The sequence below is a fragment of the Corvus moneduloides genome, chromosome W (genome assembly GCF_009650955.1).
Source record: "Corvus moneduloides isolate bCorMon1 chromosome W, bCorMon1.pri, whole genome shotgun sequence".
In the NCBI taxonomy this organism is placed as follows: domain Eukaryota; kingdom Metazoa; phylum Chordata; class Aves; order Passeriformes; family Corvidae; genus Corvus; species Corvus moneduloides.
Window position 1 is genome coordinate 20,764,513 of NC_045510.1, and position 13,156 is coordinate 20,777,668.

Consider the following 13,156-nt stretch of genomic DNA (forward strand, 5'->3'; position numbering starts at 1 on the left):
AAACAAGTGGAGATGCTTGATTATAATTTGCTGTAGTTCAATTCTTGTTATTATCTAGTGTAATATTTCTTTTGTATTAGTATCGTTGACAGGGAATAATGAGTTACCAAACATTCTTAAGCAGAAAAGTTCATAAAATCATATTTCATCCTCCAGTTATGCTGATTACATTATTGTTATATTTAAGAAAACAAACAGAACTTTACCAAAATTAAGAATTGTGCTACACCCTAAGGCATGTCAGAGATTCCTGTAGTCCTTTTAGGGGTTTTGGTTTTGGTTTACTTTGTGGTTGTTTTATTTTCTGAATGAGTTTGGACATCCCTCTTGATGAACTTTCTTTTTTGCATAGTGACCAGAAGTTTGATAAAGTCTCTTGACAGATTGCTAAAAATTATCAGCTGTTTCTGTTCAGATTCTCAGAAATCCCTTCCTCTGAACTGCAGCAGCTGGAAGCCCTCTGGTCTCTACATTGGAGCCTTTTTAATTATGTTCTGTTCTATAAAGCTTCCTATACCAGGTTCATGACTTTACTTTCTTAGTTTCTTCTGTAAGGGAGCAAGCAGTGAGACTAAAATTTTTGACTTATGTTTGCTGAGTCTCTCCTTCAAGGGGAGGAGCTAGTGCTGTGCAAATCTCTTCTAGTGATGGAAGGGATTTCTTAAGTTGTTTAATTATTTGCTTATTGGAATATGGTTTGGGGGGGAGGTCAGGTGAGAACAACCTCTCATGGCCCGTAATGCTGAATATTCATTAAAGAGTAGAAAGTTAAAAATGGATATTTGTCCTCACTCCATTGATATGTCATCCATCAGTACCATTAATTTTAAATCTTAATTATATCCAGATTATATTGATTGGTTTAGATTCTTGTGGTCTACACAACAGTATTGGTTGGGGGGGTCAGGGCACTTGCACATCTTTGAAGAGATTGTGAAAAATAACTAGGAAAAGGAAAGAGTTGTCAGTAAACATAGATTTGTTATTTAGGCATATGGCTATGTGTTATTTGTCGAAAATTCCTAGTCTTGACTGTTAGCTTAAATAAGATAAGTTTGTAATTGGCCTCTGGCTGACTTGTCTTTGATGTTCAAAAATGGAAGGTTTGACAATAAGTAATAACTGCTTAGGACTGATATATTTGGGATAAATTTATTCACTGCTGATTTAAATAATGCAAATAAGTGGTATTTCAAATGAGTGGAGGCATATCCCAATAATCTCTGAAGAGTGTTAGAACTTTAAAATATTACACTCTTAATTGTTATGCAAAAAGTTTGTACTGGAGTCATCAAAATGGTTCATACAGAATTCAGCATTAGAGGATCAATCTTTGTGGTTCTGAAGAGGAGTACATTCACATTTATCCATCTTGGATATGAAGTCTCCAACTGAATTCCTTACAAGGTGTAAATGGGGAAGTGGTAATTTATATGTTGTGTCTTCAAGATAAATCAGAAATATCTGGATTTTAAAGTTTACCAAACAATATTAATAGAGCAGAGTGTTACCATTCTGCTAAAACAAAGCTCAGCAACCATGCATGTGGTTCTTATTTAGGCTTATTACCTTTTCACAAGTATTTACAAAACACCCATTTCCATCTACTAGGACATGCAGTTCTAGAGGTTTTTAGGCTATCATCCTATTATACTCATTTTTTGAAAAAGTTTAATCTGAGACTTAAGACAATCATCAGGTTTGCAAGAAAGTAGTAACATCGGAGACTTCAGCACTAGTGGTGTTCTGGCTGCTGCTTTGGAAAGATTTCAGATTAAATGGAAGAATGCAGATACTTCTTTAATACAGCTCCCCTCATCCAGCTACTGTCCCTAATACTTGCTCAGCTTCCAAGTATATCCATTTTCAGCATGAATATGCTGCAAATCACAATTGACTTGCAGTTTCAGCAGAAATATATTCAAAGGTATCTGTGGTTATTCCAGTGCAATGTGTTTTTGCACAGAGGTTCTGCAGTAATTAATTTCTAAATCTGAAAGTACTCATTGTTTTGACATGCAGATATTTCCAAAGATGAAGGCCACAACCTGTCTCCAGGAATACTGTTCATAACAGGACAGGTGAGACACAACTGCTTGGAAATCCATTTCAAACTTGTGGTTCCTGTAATATTTTGTTTCTTGCACCACAGTGACCCATTTAATTTGACAGAACATCTCTGCTATTTTTTAGAATAAGATAGTTTATGATCTTGTTCTGAGTACCAAGGTACTGCCTTTTGGTGAGCATGTTGCAATGTAAGTGAATGTCCATGCAAATTTTCCAAGCAAAACCAATGCACTCATAGGAGAACAACTGGGATCAGACTGTACTCTGAACAGTCATAAATTTGTTTAAGTAACTGAACAAAATGTAGATACATTTTTTTATGTATCTGTGTTCTTGGGAGGCAGGGAAGGGGGAGGAGTGAATAATATTTCTAAAAAGAAAAGAATCTGGGAACAACAAACTTGGATACCTGATCTATAATACAGTCAGAAAGCTCTTCTGTGGCTTATTACATATTCCTTCTATTACAAAAATTTCTGTAAAGAGTGAAGCAAAAAGATCATGATCACACTTTATTGGTCTCAAGAGCATGTGAGCCTACCTGTTCAGAACTGTGGCAAGCTTTGAGCCTAGGTCTGCAGGATTTGAAAGAAAAATGTTAGTCTGATATTTTTGCAAACTCCTAGATCCTGTTAATAAATTCTATCATCTATGGAATGAAGTGGATGAAGCTTGCATATTGATGTCTTGAAGAGTATGAAGAATATTTGAATGGATATTGTAAAGTTCCCAAGTTCATCTGTTCATTAAGACCCTATGGGGTCTTGGGACTCATGCCTTAACAAGACAGATTTATGCAAACTTGCATATATTTGATTGTAAAAGAGAAGACAACATCTGTTTTCAGAGGTTAATTACTTCTCACTTCTCTGATACTCTATTGATTATTCTTATATAGTTCAAAGTGAGTTCATAATTTGATAAAGCCCAATAGTGTTTTTCACCTTTCATATTTCTGCAGCTATGATGGCAACCAAAAAAGTATTTGTGCCCATTCAGTGGAGTTTTTCCATTATGCTCAATGAAGATAGTGGTACTATGTACTCATCCTATCTTTAATGCACTAGTTCAACCTGATATTTTCATAGAATATCCTGAGCTGGAAGGGACCCACAAGGATTATTGAGTCCAACTCCTGGCCCTGCACAGGACACCCCAACAATCTCACCCTGTTCCTGAGAGGGTTGTCCAAATGCTCCTTGAGCTCTGGCAGCCTTGGGGCTGTGACCACTTCCCTGGGGAGCCTGTTCAGTGCCCGACCACCCTCTGTGTGAAGAACCTTTTCCTGATATCCAACCTAAACCTCCCCTGACACAATTCCAGTTGTTCCCTCGGGTCCTGTCATTGGTCACCAGAAAGCAGAGCTCAGCGCCTGCCCCTCTGCTGCCCCTTGGGAGGAAGCTGCAGACCCCGGTGAGGTCTTACCTCAATTTCTTCTTCAGGCTGAACAAGCCAAGTGACCTCAGATGCTCCTCATACAGCTTTCCCTCAGGCCCTTCACCATCCTCGTGCACTCCTTTGGATGCTCTCCAATAGGTTAATGTCTTCTTTATACTGTGGTGCCCAAAACTGCCCCCAGTACTCAAGGTGAGGCCGCACCAGTGCAGAGCAGGGTGGGACAATCCCCTCCCTCAACTGGCTGGTGATGCTGTGCCTGATGTACTCCAGGACATAGTTGGCCCTCCTGGCTGCCAGGGCACTGCTGACTCATTCAACTGGCCATCAACCAGGACCATCAGGTCCCTTCCCACAGCTGCTCTCCAGCCTCTCATTCCCCAGCCTGTCCGTACATCCAGGGTTGTCCCATCCCAGGTGCAGCATCTAGCACTTGCCCTTGTTAAACTTCATATGGTTGGTGATTGCCCAGTCCTCTAATTGGTCAAGGTCTCTCTGCTGAGCCTCTCTGACTTTGAAGGAGTCAACAAGTCCTCCCTAGTTTTGTATTGTCTGCGAACTTGCTTCTTTTCATATACTTGGGTCAGCTTTTTTGTCCTAGGTCCAGAATTCTCATAGAGGCAAAACTGTAATTATCAAGTCTAGTTCTGAGCACCACCCTCAAGATGCACTGGAAATATCAAAAAATCTGTGAATAATCTGTAACTCCATCTGCAATCACCTTGACATTTAGGAAAAGAAAACTTTGAAGGCATCCCTTTCTTCTCAGATATCAACAGGTTGTGGTTATAACTTACTAAACATCAGTACTGAGTTGTCAAGAGAAGCAAAGAAGGTGCATCAAATGAGATCTGTATTTAGAGGGAATGTGACAAGTTATGATGCAATCATCTATTTATATATTCTCAACTTACAATTTGACATTTTGGATGATGATGAACAGCAGCATTTTGAGCCCATGGAAGTTCAAGAGAGAAAATTCGTCATACTTGAATTGTTTTGGTTGTTTAATCTTGGAGCCCTCAGCATGAGGGCTCTGAAAGGTGAGTTTTCGTTGATCTAGCTACATCAGTTTAAGGCATCACATCTCCTCACCATTTGCCTTGCTCCTATAGTAGGGGTAGCAGAAGAAAACCTTTGCTTGGCTCTTAGCTGGCTTGTTCAGTCTGGTTAGGTTAATGCAAACTGTCTTCACTAGTGCCATAATCTGATGCACTAGACAATGAAACACACTTGTAGAAATGTGAATGTTCCCTTCTGCTACAGGTGATAACCTCAGTTAAAGGGACAGGGCAGATAACTAGTAACAGTAATGTCTTAAAAGCTAGATCCACCATCAGAGCTTTACAGGACTTTTTCAGTGTGACTGACATTTCTGGATTAAAATAAAAAAGCTGACTGACTTTTTCATAAGAACACAAGTTTCTCAATTTGTGTTTCAAAATTTCAACAGTTTTAATTGAGAAATAAGGTAGTGATATGTGTGTGTATGTATGTATTTAATGTATATGTGTTTTTTAAAAAATAATAAAATTTGAATCTCTGTTTGGAAGCTTCTACTTCATGGTCATTCCTAAGACCTGCTATGAAGCTCAGTGAGGTCAAAGCCCTCTTAGTCACAGGGAGAAAAATATTTTTTGCCATTGTATGAAGGTTTCAAAAAAAACCACGTTTGTTTTAATAAGTAGTGTAAGGAAGTTAATCTATATAAGCTCTCATATGAATCCAACAGTTTTTGTTGTTGTTGGACAGAAAAAGGAAAAACCATGCTAAAAAAGCTGTACTTTGAATTAATCAAATTTATTTTGGTTCACATGTCTATCATAAAGTTGGCAAGTGTTCCTACTTTGAAAAGTTCCTTATTTGCAGTTGACCAGTTTCTGCATGGAGTTTATTGTATTTGTCTTTACTGTCTTCCAGCCATTAAATGAACATAATTTTGGAGTTTTAGGAAGTTAGAGATATACAAATAGATTTGAGAATTAAAATGATGGAAAAACCCCACAAACCTGTTCACATCACTGGGATTGACTATCTTACTACTTCTTACTGTGTTCTAATGTTAATTTTGGAGATGATCCTTTAAAATTTTAATTCTTCTGAATCAGAATCTTCTACAAGTATAAAGGAAATTAGAAGTCATAGTTATAATTCTGGTTTACAATTTGAGAGGTTGGGGGTATTTTTGTTAAGAGTTTAATTCCTTCTTCCTTGATTGCATCCTCCCTACTTTTCCCCTGCTCCCAAAAGGAGAGCTGGCTCATTGCATCTGGTGAAAAGGCACCACAAATCTAAGCACAAAATAAGTTATTTTTCTTATATTGTATTTTGTGGTCTAGACATTTTGATAGAATTTTCAACCTGTGTTTGGTCATTACTTAGACTTAAAATCATATTCCCTGATTACAGAGAAAATATCTTTTTTATTGACAAATTACAAAATGAGAATATAAGTTTCATGGTAGAAATTAATTTTAGTTTAGAGTATCATGTTGGTAATATAAATAGGTTGTATTTTAAATGAATAGAACATACTCTTTTTGATATTTTCATGTGCTTCTCATTTCCATGAATTCTACCAAATTACAGGAGGGGGTGGTTGGCTCACTTTCTATTTTTCTGCATTCTACTTTTAATGATTTTTAAAAAAATGTAAACTGAAAGGATTATTGTAGAGTCAAGCTCTTGACACTACATAAAATTATCACTGAAGTTTTTATTTCATTCATGAAAAGCATTATGGTTGCAAGGGGAAAATACTGAAGCTTTTAAGTGTGTAGTGGCCCCCCATTTATTCATATGTGATATGGTATAGACTCCAACTCTTGATATACTCCTTGTTTCAAAGAGAAGCATGGAGTGTTGGACTTATTTTAATAATTTTTGTTCATTGTTCATGTGTTTCCTGGCTACAATATATGCAAAGCCCAACTGAATCAAGTAGGGAGAAGCTCTGTCTTAATCACTGCAGATCCTTGCATAGTTCATGTATAATGAACCAGGCTTAATCTGGAAAAGAGAATCTTTTATATTAGTATTCCTCAAAACTTGCTTCAACTGTAAATGATATTTTTTTTTTTTTTGCCATTACTGCAGTTTCTTTATTAGATGATTCTCTTGTGAATTGTACAGGAACTGATTTCATATGTTTTGAAGGTGTTTTTTAATGATTAATTGGCACATGTGGTAGATTGATAACAAATACATTAAAAAGTATTAGAGAAGTTCTATTCTTGCTTTTAAATTCAATGGGTTTTGTTGTTTGTGTGCACATACATGTGGAGGAAGATTAATTGGTGGGGGTGGAGGGGAATGGACATTTTTGCTTGGACATTTGCCTATTTCTAATATATAGCATTTGTGATTTTTCTCTTTTAATTTGTAGATAAGCCTCTGAAGAAGCGAAAACAAGAAAACAAACCACAGGAGGTTGGAGGTGCTACTGGAGGAAATATAACAGCTTCTCAGGAGACAGGTTCTGCTGGAAATGGGGCACGACCAGCGTTGATGGTTAGTATTGATCTGCAGCAAGCAGGAAGAGCAGACTCTCAGGCAACAGTAACTCAGGATTTGGACATCATCAAAAAACCTGAAGAAATTAAGCAGTATAATGATGGATTTGTGTGTGTTCCTCAAGAAGACACTGTTGGAGTTCTTAAATTTAAACCTGAAAACCATCCTGAGATTTTTAGGAAAATGTCAGACTTTGGGGGCCAAAAGACAGATATCCAGCAAAATGAAAACAGACAAATGGAATTTCAGCAAAATGTGAGCAGGCGGTTGGAAAGTAAACAGAATGAGAAGAAACAGGTAGAAGCTAAACGTGAAAGCAAGCATGAAAGCAGACAAATGGAAGTGAAACAAAATGAGAACAGACAAACAGATTCAAAACAAAACCAGAGCAGGCAAATGGAGATGAAACAAAATGAAGGAAAACAAAATAATGGCAAACAGGAAATAAGGCAGAGGCCTGAAACACCGAAACAGAAGAATGAAGGCAGGCCTGAAATGCCAAAACATAGACATGATAACAAGAGGGACTCAAGTAAACCATTATCAGATAAGAAAATAGAAATATCTAGACATAAACTAGATGTGAAATCTGATCCTTCAAGGATAAAATCTGAAAGTAGACCTGATCCAACAAAACAGAAGCCTGATGGGCGCTCAGTTTCTGATACACCAAGACGTGACCATGATAGCCTCAAACAAAGATCAGAGGACAGGGAGGAGTCAGAGAAATACAGAGGAGATCCATCCAAGATCAGAAGACCTGAATATTTGAGATCCTCAAACAAAAATGAACATGATTCTAAACATGGTATTAAATCTGATGGTTCAAAACCTGAGAAATTTGCAAGGAAACATAGACATGAGTCTGGTGAATCAAGGGAAAGGTTTTCTTCTGGGGATCAGAAATCAAGACCTGACAGCCCTCGCATTAAACAGGAAGGTAGAGGAGATTCTAGTAAATCAAGACCTGATAAACCTGGTTTTAAATCACAAAACAGCAAGGATGAACAAAGGACAGATGGTAATAAGAGTAAAGTAAATAGTAATAAAGCACATGCTGACAGTAAAGCAGAGTTTCCCAGTTATTTGTTGGGGGCAAGATCTGGCGCATTGAAACATTTTGTCATTCCAAAAATCAAGCGTGATAAAGATGTCAACATCACTCAGGAATCAAGGAAAACTGAATTTAAAGGTGAACAGGACAAAGTAGAGAAGATTGGGCTAGTTGAAGATCTAAATAAAGGAGCTAAGCCTGTAGTTGTCCTTCAAAAGCTTTCATTGGATGATGTGCAGAAATTTATTAAAGATAGAGAAGATAAATCAAGGGGCTCTTGTTTTAAACCTAGCAAGAACAAGTCATCCAAATCTAATAAAGGTAAGTTGTATTTTTTTTTTTAATTTTAATTGCATTATATCTTGTATAATCCTGTTCTTTTAGATTTGCTACTCCTGTGGTTAGAAATTAACCACAAATGTTTAATAGTTTATATGCTTGCCTATATGGTGATTTTGGGGAACAAAGTGAAATATGTCTATGGAATTGTGGTTATTGGAAATCTTGCTACAGTGTAACTAAAATGATTTGTTTATTCCAATACAAGTTCCTAATGTGGGGGCACTTAAATAGTCTTAAAATGTACTTCAGTTACATTAGTTTAATCTGATAATTTATCTAGTTAAACATAACTACTATATGAATGATTAGGTGTGTCTGTTTAAGGGAATGGTACTACTGTAACTAAATTGTTGTAGCTGAAGTGGTGTGAAATACTATATATACAAACCCTAAGATTCTTTTATGTTTTTATTTGGAAATTAAATGTGTTTTTTCTAAGGGATATTTTGACATGATGAGATAAGAAGGCAGTTACAAAGCCCCATCTGCCTCTTACACTATAAATACAACTCTGTTGGGAAGCCTCCACACTTTAGACTGTGTGACATTAAGATTATTAAAAAGTTCTATCTTTAGGAGAATTCAGATAATGTTGTCTCTATGGTCCAGTGTATGTGGAAAGAGGAAAGGAACTGGTAAACAGTAGACTGGCATTATCAAATCAGTCATATAAACAGGAATTTATGCATAACAGATTGTAGGTTTGATATTTGATTGTCTCTTCTGCAGATTTAACACATTTTTGTTCTTGGTGCTATAATTTTAGTTTCTTTGGTTTCAGACTGAAGTAGATAATTTCACATTGTGAAATCAATGCTACTAACTGGTCAGGGTTCTTTTTTATTTAGCATTTAAAGCATTTAGATTTCTTATGTATTTATGTTTATAGAGCTGTCATGACTCAAAAATAGGCAGATAAAGTGTCAGAGGAGAGAATTTCGACTGTATACAGGATTATTTATGAATGCAGTTCTGAGTATATCATTGCTCATTAATTTGAGATTAAAATGTTTTCTTACAAAGTTTATCTGATAAGAACTGATGTAGAAATCTTTGTGAATGTATAGCTATGTTTATGTGCATTTGTACAGAGTTGATATCTGTATGATGAATTTATTTTGCTACGTCTGTTCCCTACTAACTTGATTGTATTGACCCTTAAAGACTTAACAATTCAGCATGAGTATTGCTTATTTGTAAAATGTTAGCATTCTTGTTAAATATTTTCTCTTTATCCTGGAAATATGAACATTTCCCCTCTCCTTTTTTGATATTCAGAACAGGCAAATTTTCCAGTTCTAACAATAATAGGTATCTAGAGTCAGACAGAAAATTATGACATCCTTGCTGTCAGCTTAGTCTAAAGATTTCAGATGAAACATTTATGTTCTTTATAAAGCATATGGAAAACTTTCTGATGGAGTTCAGCTCCTAAGGATAGACTTTGAAATCACACAATTCTATGTGCAAAAAACTGGTAAATTTAGAGCCCTCTGAGCTATATACAGTGTATGTATGCTTTCTAAAATGTTTCTGAAGTAGGCTTTTTTGTAGTCTGTATTGTATGTGGTTATTTATATAGTATATTTTAGTAATGTGTAAAGGTTTTAATGACTAATCCAGTTGGCATGACTCTACTAGCAGTGTCACACATGAACAATGCATTAATTTTAAATTCAGGTTTATAGCTTTTCTGCAGTGTTTTTGTGTATTTTGTGTTTTATGAAGTCATATATTTCTTAGATATTTTGAAATAACTTGGGACGTAGTTTCCAGGGGGAAAAAAAGTTTGAATCTGATATCACTCTTTGCTATTGTATCTAGAATAAGATTCTTACAATGATACTAGAAATAAGTTTCATGGAAAGAATAACTATGTTTCTCTTACAAATCAAGTTTTGAGTGTTCATCCATGCAGATTTTGGAGAAAGTGTCTATGAACTTCTGATTTTTCATGTGTATTTTTAATTTTACATTTTTTTGCCCGACTTCCTGGTAGCCTACTTTCTAGGATATAATTAAGTGAACTGCAGTGTTCATAATTCAGGGTTCATAAAGATATCTCTTAATACGCCAAGGTCTATTTGTCAATAACTGATATAGAAAATATTCATGTCATTTCCACAATGTCCTCACTCCAATTGAGAGAAATAGCATCCAGTTTTACTCCATGCCATTTTTACTTATAACTGTTTTACTACACTAGAAGATGTAATTTTCATAAACATTCTTTAGTTCATCATATATTTCTTAATAGATTGTAGCAAATCTTTTCTAGGGTTGCCTTTTTGCGTCATTATTCCATTTCTTCTTGCATCCCTCCCATTCCATGTAGCTTAGTATATTTTGCTTTATCTTTCCTTCTTTTACCTCCATGTATTTCTTGTCCTTTGTTTCTCCTTTCTTATCCTCCCCCAAGAAAATGTGTTCTCCTGGCTTTGTCACGTACAACATCATTGCTGTGATTTATCTGAAATCCAGTTTAAACTAATATTCAGGTATTTCAAAAACCATTTAGATAGTCATTCTGTCTTAAGGGACTAATGCCCATTGATTATAAAACTCAGTAAAATTGACTTATTTTAAGCTAAAATTAATGCTACAGATACTGAAAGTCTATATAACTTATTACATTGTTTCAGTAAACTTTAAATTTTAAAATCATACTCTTATTGTGCATATGGATAAGCCTTACATTGTACTGTAAAAAAACCAAGTAGCATTTTAAGCAAATTTTTATATACAGGTTTGAAACTTTGTTTCAAACTATATGATTGGGATAGCTGTAGTATGTGATCGTTAAGACTGAACCATCCCAACAGTCCCTTTTGGCATTTACAAGAAAGAAGCAACATTTTTTACTCTCTCCTGATCTTTGAGCATTTTTCTGAAAGATGCACTCTAGCTCAGAGGAAAATTATAGAAGTTTTTTTCACAGTATTTTTGTTAAGGGGTCTTATGCTGAATTTTTATGGCCTGTTTTTTGCAGGTCAGAATGAATTATAGCACTTTTTTTCTTCTGGTTTTAACATCTGTGAATGCCTTTTATCCTGGTTTTAATGTAAATGTATGTTGTTGAGGAATGCATTAAACTTCTCCCTTCAAGTTTGTGCTTGCAATGAAGAGGTCATGTTTGCTGTCCTTTCTTTTCAGAGCTTCAACGAATACCTTTTCCGCTGCTTCTTATAGCTATACTGATCAATTATCTTGAGATTAAACGTGTTACCAGTTTTACAGTTCATAAGATCATTTAGGTTAGAACAGACCTCTAAGATCATCAAGTCCAATCATTAACCCATCACTGCCAGGTCCACCACTAAACCATGTCCTCAAGATCCACATCTACACATCTTGCAAATCCCTCCAGGGATGGTGACTCTACCACTGCCCTGGGCAACCTTTTCCAGTGCTTGATAACACTTTCTGTGAAGAAATTTTTCTAAATATCCAATCTAAACCTTCCCTAGACCAACTTGAGACCAGTTCTTCTTGTCCTATTGCTTGTTCCCTGGGAGAAGAGCCCGACCCCCACCTGTCTTCACCCTCATTTCTGGGAGTTATAGAGAGTAAGAAGGTCCCTCCGAGACTCCTTTTCTCCAGGCTAAACACCCCCAGTTCCCTCAGCCACTTCTTGTGCTCCAGACCCTGCCCCGGCTCCATTGTCCTTCTCTGGACTCGCTCCAGCACCTCAATGTCTTTCTTGCAGTGGGTGGCCCAGAAGTGGACACAGTACTTGAGATGTGGCCTCACCAGTGCTGAGTACAGAGGGACAATCACTGCCCTGGTCCTGCTGGTCACACCATTTCTGATCCAAGCCAGGATGCCATTGGCCTTCTTGCCCACCTGGGCACACACTGGCTCATGTTCAGCTGCTGTCATTCAGCACCCCCAGGTCCTTTTCCTTGTGGGCAGCTTTCCAGCCACTCTGCCCCAGCCTGGAGCTGCATGGGGTTGTTGTGACCCAAGGGCAGGACCTGGCACTTGGCCTTGTTGAACCCCATACAATTGGCCTTGTCCCATTGCTCCAGCCTGTTGAGATCCCTCTGCAGAGCCTTCCTACCCTCCAGCAGATCAACATTCCCACCCAACTTGGTGTCTGTAAACTTACAGAGGGTGCACTTGATCCCCTTATCCAGGTCATCAATGAAGATATTAAAAAGGGCTGGCCCCAATACTGAGCTTTGGGGAACCCCACTGGTGACTGGCTGCCAACTGGATGTAGCTCCATTCCCCACCACTCTCTGGGCCTGGCCATCCAGACAGTTTTTTACCCACTGAATAGAGCACCTGTCCAAGCCATGGGCTGCCAGCTTCTCCAGGAGAATGACATGGGAAACAGTTTCAAAAAGGCTTTACTGAAGTCCAGGTAGACACATCCACAGAGAATGAGAGAAATAAGAGAATGAGAGAAAGATTTAGTTGTGGTAAGGAGATGTCTGAGTTGGCTTATAATATATTTAAAGGATTAGCTTTCTAAAATAAGCACCACATATGTAATTGCAAATTTTAGTTCTAGGACAAATGAGTGTGTGTTTTTTAAGACTTGTGCAGAAGCACCTTTTGGGTCTTCAAATATTACCTAAAAAGACTTTGTTGTTTTAAAAAAAAAAAAAAGTGATAATTTCACTGCAGAATATAATGCTGAATGCTACTTCATTGTGTAGATTGTTACTCTAGGATTTAATTCTCTGTAGAGTGCAGAACTTTAAACAGATTTTCGTTGCTCACTACAAGTCTTTGTGTTCTCTGTTGCTATAATCTGAAATATGAGTGAAGATTTGC

The 13,156-nt window shown here is 36.9% G+C and overlaps 1 protein-coding gene across 1 annotated transcript in view; it reads left to right on the forward strand.

The window, feature by feature from the left end:
* LOC116437440 (nipped-B-like protein) overlaps nt 1–13,156 on the forward strand; it is a 126,544-nt gene that overhangs the window by 52,615 nt on the left and 60,773 nt on the right. The window contains exon 9 of the mRNA XM_032095084.1: nt 6,851–8,353. Within this exon, the coding sequence (XP_031950975.1) occupies nt 6,851–8,353 (1,503 nt within the window). The remainder of the gene's footprint in view (nt 1–6,850; nt 8,354–13,156) is intronic.